The 21,839-nt window shown below is 44.8% G+C and overlaps 1 protein-coding gene across 4 annotated transcripts in view; it reads right to left on the bottom strand.

Moving 5' to 3' along the window:
- The window catches only part of DOCK9 (dedicator of cytokinesis 9), a 289,698-nt gene that overhangs the window by 187,968 nt on the left and 79,891 nt on the right, over positions 1–21,839 (bottom strand). The window contains exon 1 of one of the 4 annotated variants that reach the window (XM_040425283.1): positions 4,882–5,450. The exons of 2 other annotated variants lie outside the window; for them this stretch is intronic. In XM_040425283.1, coding sequence (XP_040281217.1) covers positions 4,882–5,019 — 138 coding nt within the window. In that variant the 5' untranslated portion in view covers positions 5,020–5,450. Of the gene's footprint in view, positions 1–4,881; positions 5,451–21,839 lie in introns of those variants that run through there. One more of the 4 variants, XM_040425281.1, reaches the window with a different exon arrangement.

Raw genomic sequence — 21,839 nt, 5'->3', positions numbered from 1 at the left:
CATTGTTGAGATCACGGGAGCGATTCAGTTACTATAGAAGCCTCAGGCCTTCTGAAGGCTCTTAGACCTGCCACAGAGAAGTTCTTATGACATAGGAAAATAGTGACTCTCCCATAAGCTGCAATGTTAAATCATTGGAGACTATAGGACAGGGGTAGGCAACCTCCGGCACTCCAGGTGTTGTGAAACTACAACTCCCAGCATGCATACTTGCATGACGATACTGTCCAATCAGTACTGCCTGTCAGGGCGTGTCCCTGTACATGGTGATACTGTCCAATCAGTACTGCCTGTCAGGGCGTGTCCTTGTACATGGTGATACTGTCCAATCAGTGCTGCCTGTCAGGGCGTGTCCCTGTACATGGGGACACTGTCCAATTAGTACTGCCCGTCAGGGCGTGTACCTGTACATGGGGACACTGTCCAATCAGTACTGCCTGTCAGGGCGTGTCCCTGTACATGGTGATACTGTCCAATCAGTACTGCCTGTCAGGGCGTGTCCCTGTACATGGTGATACTGTCCAATCAGTACTGCCTGCCAGGGAGTGTCCCTGTACATGGGAACACTGTCCAATCAGTACTGCCTGTCAGGGCGTGTCCCTGTACATGGGAACACTGTCCAATCAGTACTGCCTGTCAGGGCGTGTCCCTGTACATGGGAACACTGTCCAATCAGTACTGCCTGTCAGGGCGTGTCCCTGTACATGGGAACACTGTCCAATCAGTGCTGCCCGTGTCAGACTGCGCAGGGACACATCCCTAACTGGTAATACCATGTTGCAAATTCATAAATCTTCAAGCAGCAATAAATGAGGGACAGAACAACAAAGAGTTATAAGAACAGATGCCCCAGAATCAGGGACGTAGCTAAAGGCTACGGGCCGCCCTTCGTGCTTTGTGGCCAGGGGCAGGGAAGCACATTGCCTTCATACTGCCTAAGGCTACTTTCACACTGGCGTTTCTGGGTCCGCTTGTCAGATCCGTTTCAAGGCTCTCACAAGCGGCCCAAAACGGATCAGTTTAGCCCCAATGCATTCTGAATGGATAAGGATCCGCTCAGAATACATCAGTTTGCCTTCGATCAGTCTCCATTCTGCTCTGGAGGCGGACACCAAAACACTGCTTGCAGCATTTTGGTGTCCGCCTAGCGATGGAGCCAAACTGAGCCGTCCTGACTTACAATGTAAGTCAATGGGGACGGATCCGTTTTCACTGACACAATATGGTGCAATTGAAAACGGATCTGCCTCCCATTGACTTTCAGTGCAAGTCAAAACGGATCCGTTTGCATTATCATGAAGAACATTCCCCACTGTGCCCCCCATTCTGGTTTCCCGCCCTGTATGCTAATCCATACCATCGGTACAGGGAGGACGTGTTTCTCAAAGGGCATCTCCTTCTTACACAAAAAAAAAAAAAAGCTCACAGTCCGGGAATAGGAGATGCCCCCCTAGAGAAACACGGTCGTCTCTTCCTTCCTATACGGATGGTATGGATTAGCATACAGGGCGGGAAACAAGAATGGGGGGCACAGCGGGGGAACGGAGCAGCACATCAGAAAATTAAGCGCAACGACATCTCCTCAATATGCCCTACAGTGCCAGGTATTTATATGGTAATGTCAGGATCGGTGAAAGGTCCCCTTTAATGCCTTTTTGTTGAAATTGGTTATTTTGAGCATTAATTGTGCTAATTTTGCATCAGTTCAGTCAGTTTTCAGTTATTTTTGACTGGAGAAAACTCCTGTCTTGTACTTTTTCTCCTGTCAAAAATACCTAAAACCTGACGGAACTAACACAAACTGATGCTCAACATACATCCATCCTTTTCTTCTTCTTCATTTTTCTGTCCTTCTGATGGATCAGAAAGCTCAACACAGATGTGAACAAGCCCTAAAATTAGATGTCAGGAGAGGTGACAGGCCCTCTTGAATGCAGCTCTACACAGTGCAAGGATGTACTGTACACTGTCCTATGGTACAAAAGAAAAGTACACGTCCTAATACATAAAGAACGTTTCCCAAAGTAAGCTGAATCCCACCTGCTCCCCCCACCACGGCTAAAATTCCCCTTCATGGACTGACCACAAAATTAGGTAAAAGGCCAGGAACGGCCACATTCCCATGTGTGTGGAAGTTATAAGGTAGAAGCCAGAAGAGATAACTGAGGACTCCGGATACTCCCCTCCTCCCTCTGAAAAATATTGGACCAGTGACATAAAACTATTTTCGCACAGATGTGGAATAGATTTGGACAATGTGCATAGAAGGTGAAATGAAGGGTGTGGGGATGCACTCATTGTACATATCACATCTTTCCACATGGTTCCTGAATGCGGGGGGAAAGATTTCCAAGCCCATGTTATTCTTTGCTTATGGTGCTTTGTTTCCTCTATGCAGGCAGAAAATACAGAAGAGAGCTCTTTATACATTACTGGATACAATCATACGCTTCCTATGGTCATATCATCACAATGACAATTACCTTTTCTTCTCGTGAGCCAAATGCCACAGTACAGCACAAAATACATCCCCGAAAACTTCCACTGGCCGGCAGTGAGGAGGACTCAGTCGGCCCCACGGGAAATTGCCCTGCAAGGTCTATGGCCAATCCACCCCTGTGCAGCTCTGACTAAGGCCGGGCGACGACCATATTAAAAAAATACATCATGTTTTGGCTACAACACACAGCCAGATTTTCATATGATCTGTATGTTCATGTAGGACGCAGACTTGGCCACCTCTGGAGGAAACGGTCTCCAATGGTCTCCAGGTCCATGTTCAATGAGACATGGACCAGAACAGTACATGCTCTTAGTTTCTCCAGATGGACAGTTTGTGTGGAAAAAACAGAGATGTCAACTGTACGGGTCCATATGCTGTCCATGTCCAGATCGTCTGAATCGGGCCTTAAAGGGGATATCCAATACCATAAACTGCCCCCCCCCCCCCCCCCATATGTGCTGGGCTCCTCACAGGGAATATACTTACCGCTGCTGATGCATCGTGGGTGATGCTAGGGAGGCTTGTCCCAGTCTCCACCTGCCATTGGCTGCTCCCCCCGACACCAGATGTTTTCATCCACGCACAAGGAGAAGCAGCTGTGGTGCGGGGACCAAAAGCGGAGCGAGGTAAGTATATTCCCTGTAAGGGGCCCGGCACATGGGGGGCAGTTTATGGTATTGGATAATCCCTTTAAAAGCGCTGTCTAGAGCATTTCTCAATGAACACTTATATGGGATGAGCATGGTCCGTGGTAGCGGAATCCATAACGGAATTCTTAGATAACCCGAACCTTGTACTCTGAACATGAAAACAGACGTTCGCTCAACACTATTTATAATCGTTCTAGTCTTGCTGAAAAATAAATCTGTTTGCTTACTATACACTAACTTTTTGGAGAGTGTAGAGCATGGAGGATGGACAGAGCAACAACCTGGGCTTTTGGTATTTCAGACAACAATGAAATTAGGCTGCAGAGATCTATCACAGAAGTAATGTAACATACAGCAGAGGAGCCGCCACATTACAAAGAGCTGTATTCTAACCCGTTGTTGGGAGAAGACTACTCAAGGCACTTGAGAACTTCCCATAAAGCGACCTGGAGTTCCTGTGACCGCTGCAGATGACATGCACACCTTACACATGATCATGACAACAACACAAATGCACTCTTGTACCCTATATATAAAATATATCCCTCTGTATGGACTCCCTGGACCACAACACAGGTAACACTGGGAGAGCCGAACATCTCTGAAGAATCGTCTTGGAGGGACTCTCTCAGAATCAGCAAGTTATAGAACAGACTGAAGAAATAGCACAGACATACTCCTCTCTATGCCAAGCCACCTACTCGTCACAGACATCAAAGACCTATGCCATCCAGCAAAGGAAAACGCTGACACATGAAGAGGCGACCCCGGGTCACATGCCGAGTCACTTCTCTTTTAATGATGTGATAAAACCTGCTCTTTCATGCAGAAAGCAGGTAAGGATAATCCAGGACAATACATAAAAGCAATACCTTGGAGATAAATCTGACACCGTCCCAAAAAAAACGGCATTAATGTGCAACAGCAATAGAACAAATCCCGTTCTCAAATTACTAGACATTCTCGCTTCTGTCCAAATCCCCCATCCCCCATCTTCAACAAGTGTTGTCATTTTACAACATGCCAAATGCTGTGGTACAAAAATGTGCCTGAAATCTAAACCTGGACTCATGCAAAAGTATCTACTACAATATACAGTAAACACAAAGCAATACAAATACCATAGAAAGATTTACTTGTGCCACAAAAGACAATTGGGCTGCCCGACTAGAATCGGAAAATGACATTTTGGAAAACGCAGTGTCGCAAGTTTAGCCCCTGTGATGGTCCACAGTACACATGAAATTGGAGTGTAGGCGTCAGGTACAAGCACCAGTGGTATCATGGACCCTCCGGTGCCCCATCGATATGCTGTAGCTCACACATCCATGGTCTTTCACAGTCACCTGGTCCAATACGGTAAGTAATTATGAACTATACAAAAGCCACAAACACATGCGGACAACTCCTTACAGCTGTTAAAGGGATATCCTGGCCCTGAAACGGCATAAATAATGCAAAAACCTTTTACCAGCTCAGTAAAGAAAGCATAGCTACTAAATGACACATCAACAAACACACACTAGTGATCAATTACAGAACACCAAAAAATAAAAAAGATTACAACATACATCTACTAAGAGTGTCCATCTACTAAGAGTGAAAGCTGGTTAGTAATCCAAGTCCCAGTGAGCGTCACTACCCCGTAATATTTGTCATATCCAATAATTGGCAGCAGACATGGGTGCAGGTCATAGATGAGGTCTGTGTGCCACAGTCTGCCCTTACCAGCTCTGGTGGGTGGCATTCTGGCTCCAGCTCAGCCTCCACAGCAGCGGCAGCAGCAGCAGCATCCTTATACTGCTGAGGGGACTCTATCACCAGCTCCTTCTTAACACTTTTGCCTGTGCCTGTCCTATTTTGCATCTTCGGTGAGCCACGGTTGCTGTAATAGGTCTCCCAAAAATCTTCACAGTACTTCAATAGGAGCGAACATGTCAGAAAACCAGAGGGAGTGGGAAGTGCCTCTCCCAGCTTTGGAAATCTCAGAGCAGGAAAAAAAAAAAAAGACAAAAATCGGATAGTTCTTTTCTAGTGAGAAACCCTGTGCAGTTGTGAGCCGGCCTCTGAAGGGGGCTGGAATAGTGTCCGGGCTGGAAAAGGAGGATCTGCTTTCATGACACAAGGAAAACAAGGCACAAGTGCTGCGCTGTGCATGGTGCAAGAGGAGCAGATGTCCTCCTCACTGCAGTAGCAGGGATGACAAGTTCTTCACCGGCTGCTCGTTTGAGGAGCTCTCATACAATGGGATAGGGTTTGTTCTATTTTTTTACGAGACCTTACAATAAAAGCCACTTTAAAACAAAGCCATGTACATGAGCAAGCATTGCCATCCTATAGAGAGGCATACCTCTGCACTAAACGGCTTTCTCTGTGAAATGTGCACACCCATGTAATCTGTTACTAATCATAAAGGGAGGGAACCATTCCACTGGCTTACCTCCAAGCCAATGACTCTCCCTCTAAAAGACAAGCCATACTGAGCACCTGTGGTAAGAAATCTTCTACCGCTCTACTGTATGTACTAAACCCTGGCAACCGTATATTTACCTACTAGACAAAAGGAGTTCTAGACAAGTCTCAAACCGGAATGACACAAACTATTCACATTCCGGATATAATCAAAGGGGTGCTGTTGTTGGGGGAATCTACTGTTGGGGTTGGACCTGGATTTAATTTTCTAGATTTTTTTTGTTAGAAAAGTGTCAGAAATGTTTATTAAATGAGCAACTCCAGGACATCTAGGATGACATGAGGAAAAGCATCTACACCCTTTGTCAAAGCATCTACATCAGAAAACTAGTTTAAAATACATTGATAAATCACCACAATATGGTTAAACTGGCCATTGTGACTATGAAGAACTGAGCTGTGTTACTGCTCCAAATTACCATGAGGAAGCCCCTGTCCATATGCTCTATTAGGCAATAGGGAGGAACCTATTGCCTAATAGCTAGAGAAGAGCTCCATCAGCTAGGTCCTGGTGACCAACTCTGTGCGGAGAAGCTCCCACACAAAGAAGAAAGTGATCATTATCTTCATCATGAGCTCCCATTAGGATCAACTAGCCACTACAAACTCCATGGATTAACAGTCATATATTTAGGGGAAAAAAATAAAACGGGTCAACCCAACCTGCGGACAGCTCATGCAAACACAATTTGCACCTTTGCAGTCCTGAGGGACTCTTTTGGGGCAGGTTATCATAATAAAGTAAGGGCCCCCTTTGAGACAAGAGACAATCTGAAATGCAGAAGATAAAAAGCAATGTACCATTCCAGTTGCTGTAAGAAAAATTACGATTCTATGGTGGAGGCATCTCAGTACAGCTGGACCTCACAATTTGTATATTGCCTAAAGAAAGGAAAGTCTAGTAACCTAAAAATGCTTTTGGAGGGGGAAGCTCTACAAATATAGCATCTGTTGGAGCATGCCATGCAACAAGAATGACCCCATTCCACCTCTGTATGCTAATTATCTGTCCTCCTGAAGGAACAAACAAAACTGTCAAGTGCCATCTATAGGTAGGTGGAAACCTCCGACCCAAGAGCCTTAAAATATGGCTAGGGATATCAGCTAAACCATCTGTAGACAGGTGATGGTGGCTGTAGACCAGATGAGATGCCTTTGTAGCAGCTCATGGAGAGTACTGGCTCACCTTGCTCCATTAGTGGTTTTACAGGGTTAGATACCTATAGGTGGCACAAGAAATAGTTTCTGCCTTTTGGAGGAAAGTCAATTTCATACTTTTCCCAGAGAGCATTGCTTGAAGACTCCATAGATGGCTCTCCCCAAGGAGGACAGAGCCCGAGAGTTTACCCGTGCACGAAATAACAAGTATACAAAAATAAGAAAAAGGCACATTGTAAGGATCTCCAAAAACACGAATACCGGCAGTGTGTATCCTGCATTTGTTCCTTTCGCACCCTCTGCCCTATGTTAAAAATGTCTATTCTTAAGTCCACAAAACAGACAAGCATAGGACATTTTATATATATTTTTTGTGGGGCTGCAGAACAGACATATGGATGCAGACATCACACTGTGTGCTGTCCACATCTTTTGTGGCCCTATTGAAAAGACCAAAAATACAGTTGGGTGCATGAGACCCAATGCAAATGTAAGATGATAAAAAATACCACATTTAGAGTTTTTCTATCGCCAGAATTAACCCTATTAAACTGGCTGACATTAGCGATGTGCTAATGTCAGCAGACCTTACCTGTACTATGTTTATGCTTATGGATGCCCCGATTACTGCACAATTTTAACTTTGATGATATGCAAATTATTCTCTAGGAGCAGGGGGGGGGCTGTTAATTCTGGTGACAGAAACCCTTAAAAGGCTGATCATTTGCTTACAATGCAAGAAACTGCCCTGAGGTCCTGAATATTGGCTCTTACATAGGAAAGTATATCAGTCACGTGTAGTAAGTAGATGGACGCTAGACCAATGGTATAACGGCAAATCATGAAACAGTATGGGCAATGTAGTCACATCCTGCAGATGAGGATCCCTGGTAAGGACAATGTGAATAGGACCTGCTGAGATCATTTCAGTAATAGTCTTGTTAACTCAGGTGAGAATGTTGACGAGCACAAGGCTGGAGATCATTATGTCAGGCTGATTGGGTTAAAATGGCAGACTTGACATGTTAAAAGGAGGGTGATGCTTGAAATCATTGTTCTTCCATTGTTAACCATGGTGACCTGCAAAGAAACGTGTGCAGCCATCATTGCGTTGCATAAAAATGGCTTCACAGGCAAGGATATTGTGGCTACTAAGATTGCACCTCAAATCAACAATTTATAGGATCATCAAGAACTTCAAGGAAAGAGGTTCAATTCTTGTTAAGAAGGCTTCAGGGCGTCCAAGAAAGTCCAGCAAGCGCCAGGATCGTCTCCTAAAGAGGATTCAGCTGCGCTATTGGAGTGCCACCAGTGCAGAGCTTGCTCAAGAATGACAGCAGGCAGGTGTGAGCGGATCTGCACGCACAGTGAAGACTTTCGGAAGATGACCTGGTGTCAAGAAGGGCAGCAAAGAAGCCACTTCTCTCCAAAAAAAACATCAGGGACAGATTGATCTTCTGCAGAAAGTATGGTGAATGGACTGCTGAGGACTGGGGCAAAGTCATATTCTCCGATGAAGCCTCTTTCCGATTGTTTGGGGCATCTGGAAAAAGGCTTGTCCTGAGAAGAAAAGGTGAGCGCTACCATCAGTCCTGTGTCATGCAAACAGTAAAGCATCTTGAAACCATTCATGTGTGGGGTTGCTTCTCATCCAAGGGAGTGGGCTCACTCACAATTTTGCCCAAAAACACAGCCATGAATAAAGAATGGTACCAAAACACCCTCCAACAGCAACTTCTTCCAACAATCCAACAACAGTTTGGTGAAGAACAATGCATTTTCCAGCACGATGGAGCACCGTGCCATAAGGCAAAAGTGATAACTAAGTGGCTCGGGGACCAAAACGTTGACATTTTGGGTCCATGGCCCGGAAACTCCCCAGATCTTAATCCCATTGAGAACTTGTGGTCAATCCTCAAGAAGTGGGTGGACAAACAAAAACCCACTAATTCTGACAAACTCCAAGAAGTGATTATGAAAGAATGGGTTGCTATCAGTCAGGAATTGGCCCAGAAGTTGATTGAGAGCATGCCCAGTCGAATTGCAGAGGTCCTGAAAAAGAAGGGCCAACACTGCAAATACTGACTCTTTGCATAAATGTCATGTAATTGTCGATAAAAGCCTTTGAAACGTATGAAGTGCGTGTAATTATATTTCACTACATCACAGAAACAACTGAAACAAAGATCTAAAAGCAGTTTAGCAGCGAACTTTGTGAAAACGAATATTTGTGTCATTCTCAAAACTTTTGGCCACGACTGTACAGTGCTAGCCCAATTCGTCTCCATTTGAGAAGAGGGATCAGTAACTTACACAGCAAACACACACGCACTTGTTTACAGCTTGAAATAATAGCCTCATAATTCAGAAATGTTGACACAGCCAGGACGGTGACAGCTGGAGAAAAGGAATCGCTGTCCCCATTATTTACTTAATTACAGTGACTCTGAGGAGGCTCCTGGTGGTGTCAGCAGTTCACGTTCCACATTCGGCTGAGCAGGAATGCTTCTTTATTGCTCATACCATGATCTTCATATGCCGCCAGCGCAGCACTGAATCACTCTTCACAACATTTATTTCTCAGCAGGTTTAAATCTGGAAAGTAATTATTAAACACTGTCTCGATTAGGAAAGTACTGTGTCTCAGGCAACGGTCACACCTGCGTCACTGCTTACTTTTGTAACTGACCAATGACAGGTAATGACGGACGCATTCTGAAAGGTTACCAGCAAATCCCAATAGACCCCGGGATTATGATATTTTTGATGGAAGCATCTATGGTGGTGGTCATAGTGGTAGGCTAGCTAAAACCGTTAACTTAAAGTGGTTGTCTCATCTCAGACAATGGGGGCATATCGCTAGGATGTGCCCCCATTGTCTTATAGGTGCAGGTCCCACCGCTGGGACCCACACCTATACTGGGAACGGAGCCCCGCAAAGTGGTGGCTGTAGGACTCCGGTCCGGCCACCACCAAGCTCTCTCCCTATAGAAGTGAACGGGAGCGTACTGCGCATAACCGGCCACCGCTCCCATTCACTTCTATGGGCCAGACGGAGATAACCAAGCCAGCATCCGCTATTTTCACCGGCCCCATAGAAACTGCGCAGTGCACCCTCCACCACTTTCGGGGCTCAGTTCTCGGTGGTGGGGTCCGCACCTATAAGCCAATAGGGGGAATATTGCTATTGTCTGAGATGAGACAACCACTTTAAAGAGGAGTATCAGGATACGTAGGGCAGGGACCCAACTGCACTTACGATTTTTCCTGGGTGGCGCTCCGTTCGCTCGCTGTGGCCCCTGTTGTATTCTCCCGCCTGGTATGCTAATTTTAGCATCGGAACAATGAGGAGGAGACTGAGTCTTTCTCCGTGGTCGTCTACTTCTCCCTGTCTGTAGCGCTGTCCAATAGCAGCGGAGAGCGTCACAGCCAGGGAGAAGATGATTTTTTTTCTCCCTGGCTGTGACGCTCTTCGCTGCAATTGGACAGCGCTACAGCCAGGGAGAAGGAACGCCCACGGAGAAAGACTCAGTCTCCTCCTCATTGTTCAGATGCTAAAATTAGCATACCAGGCGGGAGAATATAACGGGAGACACAGCGGGCGAACGGAGCGGCGCCCCGAGAAAAAATAGTAAGTGCAGTTAGATCTCTGCACTATGCCCTACGTATCCTGATACTTTGTTTATAATGTCTGGACCCATGAAAGGTCCTCTTTAAGCTTGTGTCATGCTGTAAAGTATCTTCAGGGGGTGTCAGTAATCCATCCCATCTCCTCCCCTTTCAACTTGAGTAAAGGGTCTACTCGTGTTTCTATGGCAACCTAACACTATACCTGTCCAGTCCGTCTTTTTGGAGAGTGACTATTGACAAAATGATGGGACACTTCCCTGGTGTGGCAATGCCCAGTACACACTTGCCAGCGTGGGGCTACCAAACACTAATTTTGGTGCTACAAAAATGAACGCCACCATATGTACAGATGTAGCAGGCATTAAAGCAATTCCTGACACAAGCTTATTGCGCTGGCTTAGTTTAACCATGTCCAATCGAGTTACACTGTTGGGTTAACAGAGTTACATATCAGATAAACAATTTAACCCACTGATGCTGGCACTAGCTAGATCTGTATGTTTCCAGATTTATTTATATGAGTAATCCCTAGGGCCAGCCTGTCTGAGGGGTCGGCAGCTGACGACAGAGCACGAGAGCCTATGGCTTCCATGCCCGCTGTTTACTCTTATTGGCCTGAAGACTATGAGGCAGAATACCAGCACAGACAGAGGCAGTGACATCATCAGGACCTCCTGCTCCGTGTCCCTGGTGAAGCGATGGCATAGATGGACGAGATGCCATAATCGCGCTGCCAAGGACCCGATGCAGGCAGGTAGCATAGGCTTACACACAGGAGCATGAAGCTTGAGCCAGGTGAGTTTTTTTAATGCTGGTAACACTAAAGAGGGAGGCCATGCTAAACGCTAGGAACACTAAAGAGGGGCCATGCTAAACGCTAGGAACACTAAAGAGGGGGCCATGCTAAACGCTAGGAACACTAAAGAGGGGGCCATGCCAAACACTAGGAACACTAAAGATGGGGCCATGCCAAACACTAGGAACACTATAGAGGGAGGCCATGCTTAACACTAGGAACACTAAAGAGGGGGGCCAAGCCAAATACTAGAGGCACTAAAGAGGGAGGCCATGCTAAACAATAGGAATACTGAAGAGGGGGCCCATGCTAAATACTAGGGACAGTAAAGAGGGGGCCAAGCCAAATACTGAAGGCACTAAAGAGGGGAACCATGCTTAATACTGGGGACACTAAAGATGATGCCATGCAAAATACTAGTGACACTACTGGGGGCATTATACATGCTGGTGGAACTACTCGGGTGCATTATAAATACTGGGGGCACTACAGGGGTGCATTATAAATACTGGGGGTACTACAGCAGGGCAGTAAAAATAGTGGAAGCACTACGGGAGGGGGGGTCATTATAACTATTGGGGGCATGGCAGGGAGATAAATACTGAGGGCACTTCAAGGGGGCATTAGAATTGCTTTATTGTTACTGGAATCATTATATGGGCATTACTGTTGGCAGGGTAACACTGTTGGGGCACAAGGAGACGAGACGTGGCTGAAATAATTTGGCATGGCAGTCTGGTCCGAATGCAGAACATGAGGAAATAGTACATCTATATCAGGAGACATCACTAGATGTAAGAGGTATGTTGTGTTGGATTCTCCTGTATGTTTGGAAGTGCTATACATTGTGTTTACCCAGATATTAGTAGTGTAGCTGTGGGAAGGGACTGGATTGATAATTTGCATTGGGGAGGGCACCATTTTAGCTTTCACCTCAGGCAGCATATAGGCTAGGCTAGGCTATCCCGAGGTGTTAGTGGCTTATTATTGTAAAATAAATCGATAACAAATGGGGAGACTTCTCAATGGTGTTGCGGGTGGAAGGGGGGGGGGGGGGTACATGACTGTGTTAATGTCATCCCAAAGGATTCATTTCTACTTGAAAAGTAACAGCTAATAGATTACAATGTGCATTTTATTATTTTTTATTATAAAAGAACTGATACAAAAAAAGAATAATAAATAATACAAAGCAGGGCACAATGTCTAGAAATGTGACAAACATAAGTGACCACAGTATATATAGGATAACAGACAAGTTTGCAGAGCGCAAAATAACAGCTGGTAAAATATTGTCTTTGGATGCTCTGTACAGAAAGACCAATATATTTCCTTTTAGGAAAACAAACAGCTGAGAAAACCACCAAGTTGGAGAAATACCACACTTATAACACACTCATCCCACCTCAAAGACTATGGAGATTTCAAAATGCACGCAACATATACACTATGCATCAGCATGAAACATGTGATCTAAAATATGTGCTGAGCCATATGTCCAGTGCTCCATTTTCTGCGTTTTTTCCTCCGTCCTAAATTCACCCATCTAAGATACCATGTGCTTAAGAAGACCAGATTACTCAGGATAGATCATTAATATCAGAGGGTCAGACTGTTATAAGAGACTGTGGTGCTCCGTGAGCACTTAGTCCATCTTCCTAGGCCAGTGATGTCACTGTACATTGGTCACGAGGCCTAGGTGCCACTCAGTCCCATTCAAGTGGAGAGGGCTGAGCTGCGATACCAAGCACTGCCACTATACAACGTGCGGCACCATGCTTGGTAAACTGTGAAGAGACCAGTGCTCCAGCGAGTGCAACGGCTTCTTCAACCAGCTGATCGCCGGGAGTAGGACCTCCGCCAATCTGATATTGATGACCTATCCTGAGGACAGATCATCAACATTAAATTCCCGGATAATCCCTTTAATTTTCTGCAGAGCGCAGAATTTTTTATTTTGTTATAAACTATACCTGAAACTGCTTAAATTATTTCTAAAGACCAGAAAACCAAGGCAATATATAGAGTGCAGAAAATTGTCATCTCATGTTTAGAGAACTAGACAAGGCCATCCTCCGATCGGTGTTGGAGGCTCCATTAGGGACCACCATTACAGATTCCATCAAAAACAGTGGACATAATAGGACGGCATTTAGCGCTCTTGTCCTTTAAAATTGTACACCATGTTGGAAACCTGATGGACCTCTTAAGAGTATGTTGAGCTGTAAGTGTCCATCATTTGAAGGACAGGGCACTACTCTCAGTGCGAAGAAGTGAACACAGCCTTGACCACATTAACGATTTTTATACATCCAACCAATTTCATATATGTAGGAAACTAGGCTTATTTAGGGGGATACAGCAAGTTGACCCTTTAAATGCAAATGTACATGTCACCTACCTAGTACTGTGAAAGAATTCCATTGTTCAATACGGCAATAAATGCTTATGCCAGGCTTTTTTGTCACTTTTTTTCTTACAATGCCAATTTTTTTACCCTAGAGAAAGTGGGCAAGGCTGCCATGAAAATGTTGAAATATTATCCAGTAGCTTGAAATTTTGACAGACACGTTTGCTTGGCAGACTCCAGCAGTCCTAATCACCTATAAAAAGCTGGTGGTGCCCATTCCTGACTGTCAGCATGCTATCAAACATGTCAGAAACCAACTCTGCAGCCATGACACGTCGCTCCTGAGAAGAGAGCAATTTCACAAAGCCACCTGCTTCAAGACGTCTGGGTCAGGCCATGCCTAACATCTTATTCTGACTGCTTCAATTCTCTAAGAGAAGACAGCGGCCAGGAAAACACAGGGGTCGAGTGCTTCACAATGTTATGTGGACACCATATAAATTCCAAAGAAGTGCAACTCGGCTTGGGCTACACTGAGTAAAAGTCAAATGTGAACAGGGTGGAAAGTTGTAGTGACCAAGTGTTGGACATTTTGCCACCATCCCAAGGTAGCACCGCGAGTTCCACATGCAGAACCACAGAACACTGCTGAGCCATAGAGGGAAATTTATCAAGTAACATACTTCTCTCGCCACTTGTGAAAAGTGATGACAAACACGTGTGTTTTGAGGTGTATTTTTACATATACCCATGCTGGGTGAGATAAATATCTCTGTAAAATTACAACTTTGTAAAAGACAACTTTTCCCATTTTTCTATACAGAGATATTTATCTCACCCAGCATGGGAATATGTAAAAATACACCTCAAAACACATTGCCCTACTTCTCCTGAGTACGGCGATACCACATGTTTGACACTTTTTTGCAGCCAAGGTGCGCAAAGGGGCCCAAATTCCAATGAGAATCTTTACGATTTCACAGGGCATTTTTTACGCATTTGGATTCCAAACTACTTCTCACGCTTTAGGGCCCCTAAAATGCCAGGGCAGTATAAATACCCCACATGTGACCCCATTTTGAAAAGAAGACACCCCAAGGTATTCCGTGAGGGGCATGGCGAGTTCCTAGAATATTTTTTTTGGCACAAGTTAGCGCAAAATTATTTTTCTTTTATTTTTTATCTCTTACAAAGTCTCATATTCCACTAACTTGTGACAAAAAATAAAATTTTACATGAACTTGCCATGCACCTCACGAAATACCTTGGGGCGTCTTCTTTCCAAAATGGGGTCACATGTGGGGTATTTATACTGCCCTGGCATTTTAGGGGACCTAAAGCGTGAGAAGAAGTCTGGAATATAAATGTCAAAAAAAAATTACACATTTGGATTCCGTGAGGGGTATGGCGAGTTCATGTGAGATTAAATTTTTTGTCACAAGTTAGTGGAATATGAGACTTTGTAAGAAAAAAAATATATAAATTTCCGCTAACTTGTGCCAAGAAAAAAAATAAATCATCTATGAACTCGCCATGCCCCTCAAAAGTGATCTTTATAGCGCCGCAGCGATTTTACGGTGTTTTTGCAGTGGTCAGAAAAAATAATAATTCTGTCACTGCGGTGGGGCGGACTGAACGCAAGTGTGCGCACAAGATCAGGCCTGATCAGGCGAACACTGCGTTTTTTGTAGAGCCTATAGAACATGTCCTATTCTTGTCTGCAATTGTGGACAAGAAAAGGCATTCTCTATATAGTTCTGGCAATGTGCGGATCCGCAAAATGCGGAAAGCACATTGCCGGTGTCCGTGTTTTGCGGATCCGCGGTGTCCGTGTTTTGCGGATCTGCGGATACGCAAAACACATACGGACGTCTGAATGGAGCCTTACAGGGGGGTGATCAGGGAGTCTATATGGGGTGATCAGGGATTTATAAGTGAGGGGGGGGGTGTAGTGTAGTGTGGTGATTGGTGCTACTTTACAGAGCTGCCTGTGTCCTGTGGTGGTCGATCCAAGCAAAAGGGACCACCAGAGGACCAGGTAGCAGGTATATCAGACGCTGTTAACAAAACAGGAAATCTCGCGTCTCGCGAGATGACACGCCGAAGAGGAACAAACCGACCGCCCGCAGGACGCATCCCTGCGTTAGGAGGTCAGGAGAAGATTAAGAAGAGCCATTCTGAATTTAAAAAAAAAATCACCACTTTTTATTTCGTGACTACTGTAAGGGTACTTTCACACTAGCGTTTTTCTTTTCCGGTATTGAGTTCCGTTCTAGGGGCTCTATACCGGAAAAAAAATGATCAGTTTTATCCTAATGCTTTCTGAATGGAGAGCAATCCGATCAGGATGCATCAGAAAGGATTAGGGCTGCAACGATTAATCGAAGTTATCGATAATATTCAATAACAGGATTTGTTGTCAATAATCGGCCGATTCGTTGCTATGCTGTCGGGAGCGGGCAGTCAGGCGCTACACCTATGGGTCCTTAACCGGCAGTAACTTTTACTTAAACTTTAAATCAGCGCATCTTTATTACCTGAAAATAAAGCTCCAGTAACAAGCAGAGCGGTCGGCGGTGTAACGTCACTTACTCACGTGACGCGCCTGCTCCGCCTGCTTCATAAAGTGGGCGGAGCAAGCGCGTCACATGAGTGAGTGACGTTACGCCGCCGCCCGCTCTGCCTGTTACTGGAGCTTCATTGTAAGGTAATAAAGATGCGCTGATTTAAAGTTGAAGTAAAAGTTACTGCCAGTTAAGGAATAGTCTACTGCTGTGAGCGGCGGAACAGGGGCTGTTATGGGGAGGGGGGATCTGTGGATGCCACTGTTATGGGGGAGATCTGTGGATGACACATATAGCATAAGATGCTAGTGGCATCCACAGATCCCCCCCATAACAGTGTGCCATCCACAGATCCCCCCCCCCATAACAGTGTGCCATCCACAGATCCCCCCCCCATAACAGTGTGCCATCCACAGATCCCCCCCCATAACAGTGTGCCATCCACAGATCCCCCTCCCCATAACAGTGTGCCATCCACAGATCCCCCCCCCCAACACAGTGTGCCATCCACAGATCCCCCCCCCCAACAGTGTGCCATCCACAGATCCCCCCCCATAACAGTGTGCCATCCACAGATCCCCCCCCCATAACAGTGTGCCATCCACAGATCCCCCATAACAGTGCCATCCACAATTTGTTTTAATATGGCCTTTGAACATAATTTTTCAAGTAATATCATATAAACCCCTTTTTTTTTTGTCATTTTGTTTTTTTTCCCCTGATTAAATCGATGAAATTATCGACAACTAATCGATTATTCAAATAATCGTTAGCTGCAGCCCTAGAAAGGATGCATCAGTTTAGTCCCTCTTAGGGTACTTTCACATTTACGGCAATCCGGACACAAACAGATGCGGATCCGTCTCACAAATGCATTGCAATACCGGATCAGTCTCTGCGGTGTCACCTGGAAAAACGGATCCAGTATAAATTTTTGTTTTGTTTGCATTTTTAAAAGGTCTGTGCATGCACAGACCGGAAAGCCGGATTCGTTTTGCCGGAACGCTTAATACACTTCAATATAAATTAATGCCACATCCAGCGTTCCGGCAAGTGATCAGTATTTTTGGCCGGAGAGAAGACTGCAGCATGCTGCGGTATTTTCTCCGTCCAAAAAACGTAAGAGGGGCTGAACTGTGGCATCCTGAACGGAATGCTCTCCCCATTCAAAATGCATTAGGATAAATCTGATCAATTTTTTTCCGGTATTGAGCCCCGAGGACGGAACTCAATACCGGAAAACTTTAACGCAAGTGTGAAAGTACCCTTACGTTTTTTGGCTGGAGAAAATACAGCAGCATGCTGCATTTTTCTCTCCGGCCACAAATCCTGAACACTTGCCAAAATGCCGGATCCGGCATTAATTTCCATTGAAATGTATTAATGCCAGATCCGGTACAAAGTGTTCCGGAAAACCGGATCCGGTTTCCCAATATGCGCATGCGCAGACCTTTAAACATGAGAAATAAATACAGTCAGGTCCATAAATATTGGGACATAGACACAATTCTACCATTTTTGGCTCTATACACCACCACAATGGATTTGAAATTAAACTAACAAGATGTACTTTAACTGCAGACAGTCGGCTTTAATTTGAGGGTATTTACATCCAAATCAGGTGAATAATAATAATAATAATCCTAAATCAAACTTTCACTTTTTAGTACTTGGTTGCAAATCCTTTGCAGTCAATTACAGCCTGAAGTCTGGAACGCATAGACATCACCAGACACTGGGTTTCATCCCTGGTGATGCTCTGCCAGGCCTCTACTGCAACTGTCTTCAGTTCCTGCTTGTTTTCGGGGCATTTTCCCTTCAGTTTTGTCTTCAGCAAGTGAAATGCATGCTCAATCGGATTCAGGTCAGGTGATTGACTTGGCCATTGCATAACATTCCACTTCTTTCCCTTAAAAAACTCTTTGGTTGCTTTTGCAGTATGCTTTGGGTCATTGTCCATCTGCACTGTGAAGCGCCGTCCAATGAGTTCTGAAGCATTTGGCTGAATATGAGCAGATAATATTGCCATTCATCCTGCTGATTTTGTCAGCAGTCACATCATCAATAAATACAAGAGAACCAGTTCCATTGGCAACCATACATGCCCACGCCATGACACTACCACCACCATGCTTCACTGATGAGGTGGTATGCTTAGGATCATGAGCAGTTCCTTTCCTTCTCCATACTCTTCTCTTCCCATCACTCTGGTACAAGTTGATCTTGGTCTCATCTGTCCATAGGATGTTGTTCCAGAACTGTGAAGGCTTTTTTAGATGTCGTTTGGCAAACTCTAATCTGGCCTTCCTGTTTTTGAGGCTCACCAATGGTTTACATCTTGTGGTGAACCCTCTGTATTCACTCTGCTGAAGTCTTCTCTTGATTGTTGACTTTGACACACATACACCTACCTCCCGAAGAGTGTTCTTGATCTGGCCAACTGTTGTGAAGGGTGTTTTCTTCACCAGGGAAAGAATTCTTCAGTCATCCACCACAGTTGTTTTCCGTGATCTTCCGGGTCTTTTAGTGTTGCTGAGCTCACTGGTGCGTTCCTTCTTTATAAGAATGTTCCAAACTGTTGTTTTGGCCACGCCTAATGTTTCTGCTATCTCTCTGATGGGCTTGTTTTGTTTTTTCAGCTTAATGATGGCTTCACTGATACTGACAGCTCTTTGGATCTCATCTTGAGAGTTGACAGCAACAGATTCCAAATGCAAATATCACACTTGAAATAAACTTTGGGCCTTTTATCTGCTCATTGCAATTGGGATAATGAGGGAATAACACACACCTGGCCATGGAACAGCTGAGAAGCCAATTGTCCCATTACTTTTGGTCCCTTAACAAGTGGGAGGCACATATACAAACTGTTGTAATTCCTGCACCAGTCACCTGATTTGGATGTAAATACCCTCAAATTAAAGCTGACAGTCTGCAGTTAAATCACATCTTGTTCATTTCATTTCAAATCTATTGTGGTGGTGTATAGAGCCAAAAATGCTAGAATTGTGTCGATGTCCCAATATTAATGGACCCGACTGTAAATACCGGTTCCGTTTTTCTGGATGACAATGACGGATCCGGTATAGCAGTGCATTTGTCAGACGGATCCACAAATGCATCCGTTTGCGTCCGGATTGTGAAAGTAGTCTAAGAAAGACACCTACAAAAGCTACAGCATCCGTTATTTTTAGACATGAAGAGTGTGGTACAAAATTATGGGGATGAACAGCACTCCTTAGTATCAATGTGGTGGGTGCACGTCTCCAGGGTGTGGTAAAAAGCCCCCTTCCAGCATGTAGATCAAATAGATAAAATAAAAATAAAACTGGAGACAGCACGTCCAAGGTGGTGGAATTTAATCCAGATTAAATTCCACCACCTTGGACGTGCTGTCACCAGTTTTTGGTTTTTTATCTATTTGATCTACATGAAGAGTGTGGTCTCCAGCCACAACCAGCAAACTATACAACAGATAATTAGTAAGAGACAGTAATGTCACTTGCTAATTATATTCAGGGTTCGACTTGAAAGTAGGGCAGTGCTGTAGAGTACTTAAAAGGATCAGTATGTGTCCTCCTGAAACGTGCGTGTGTACCTGCCCTGTAAGAGAAGGAAAGACATGTAATACGGAGAGGACCTCCATGCGGGGTTCTTGTCTTGCACTGCTCGATACAAAAGCTTTTACACAAGACATAACTCTATTCTCAATTGTTATGCGGAAGCTCAGTGCAGACAATTGGACTATTGTACAGCCATAACCCACAGGGAACATGAACTACAAGTGGCAGCTGTGTAAATTCTTCCCATTGTCGGCAGGCTGTGGACGTGACCTTGGGCAGAGGAGGCCAGAAGTTACCACCTGTGGAGAAAAATCGGACTAAACTCAATGGACAGAGCTGTTTACCAGGCTAAGGATGTGATAAAGTCTTAGCACAGGTCACCAATAAGGGAGGGTTCACATCAAGTACTTGTTGCAGAATTCCGGTTGTGGACGTCACATGGAAATTCCACCTCGTGCCCCCTAGTAGGGATCGACCGATTATCGGTTTTACACAAATGAAGATGAGTCTTTCATTAATTCATATACAGGAGGCGAGAGCTGGCTGCAGAATCACATAGCCGGCTCCCGACCTCTATGAACGGCAGCTGCGGTCCGCGGTAGTTAACCCCTTAGGTGCCGCGGATCGCAGCTACCGCTCATAGAGGTCGGGAGCCGGCTATGTGATTCTGCAGCCAGCTCCCGCCTCCTGTATGTGAAAGAGAGGTATCTTCATTGGTGGCGCAGTGCGCCCCCCCCCCCCTCAAGCCCCCTAGTATTAATCATTGGTGGCGCAGTGCGCCCCCCACCCCCATCCCAATAGTAAAAACATTGGTGGCGCAGTGCGCGCCCCCCCAGTATTAATCATTGGTGGCAGTGGCCACAGGATCCCCTCTCCCCTGCTCCTCCGATCGGTTACCATGGCAGCCAGGACGCTATTGAAGCCCTGGCTGCCATAGTCAGCTCCATGCTGCTGTGTGCACAAAGCACAGAGCAGCAGGGACAGTGTGAGCTCCTATTCACCCTGATAGAGCTCTATCAGGGTCAATAGGACAAGGGTTCTAGTCCCTAAGGGGGCTAAAAATTAGTAAAAAAAAAAAAACACAAAAAAATTAAGTATAAATGAAAAAGATTTACAAAAAAAATAAAAATAATAATACACGTTAACAATAAACATTAATTTTCAGCAGATTTGTGTATGAAATTTTTTTTTTTCTCAAAAATAAAAATACCCAGAATATCGGTATAAATTATCGGCTATCGGCCTGAAAGTTGACAAATTATCGCTATCGGTATCAGCCCTAAAAAATCAATATCGGTCGATCCCTACCCCCTAGCTCTTGTGGAAATGCTGCAGGTTTCATTCACTGCTAAATTCCTCCCACAGTAATGGAATCTGCATAGAAGATGTGCAGATTGCATGGTAGATTTTGGTAAAAAAAAAAGTTTCGGGGTATTTTTCATTGCAGAATTATTCATGATGTGTGAACCAAGACTAATTACCACACGGACGTTGTTCACCCTGACTACAGCAAGAAGACTGATGTCCAAACACAATATTAAATGGGGCATTTCTGCTTCACAAACAGTATGGTCGGGTTCACGTCACCGCTTCATTTTCCATTCTTCTGATCCATCAGAAGAACAGAAAAAAAATAATTAATCCTGTATTTTATGCATCCGATATGCACATTTTGCATCAGTTTTAGCCATTTAAAACTGAGATAGTTTTTTTAGAATTTGGCGAAAACGGCTAAAATGGATGCAAAATGTGCATAACAGATGCTCAGGATCCATTTTGTTTATTTATTTTTTTACATTTTTATTTACAGGATCCTTTTTTTGCTTTTTTCCTCTCACGATACAGACGAACGGAAAGCTGAACTGTAAATGCTTCCATGCTATGTTTGAAGACTCACCCTAGGTTTAATGACTCCGTTAGACGCTGTGCCTTCTAACGCGGCAGATTTTGTGGCAGAAAATTCTGCGATTGAAAATCAGTTCCATTCATTTGAACGGGGCAGGAAGCACAAGGATTTCTGCAAGCCCCATTAGGGCTCATGCACGCGACTATGTATTTTGCGGTCCGCAAAAAATACAGATGACGTCCGTGTGTATTCCGTATTTTGCAGAACGGAACAACTGCCCCCCTATCCTTGTCCATAATGCAGACAA

The sequence above is a fragment of the Bufo bufo genome, chromosome 3 (assembly GCF_905171765.1).
Source record: "Bufo bufo chromosome 3, aBufBuf1.1, whole genome shotgun sequence".
Lineage (NCBI taxonomy): Eukaryota > Metazoa > Chordata > Amphibia > Anura > Bufonidae > Bufo > Bufo bufo.
The sequence above is the reverse complement of the archived record's forward strand: the minus strand, read 5'-3'. Positions and strand labels throughout refer to the sequence as shown.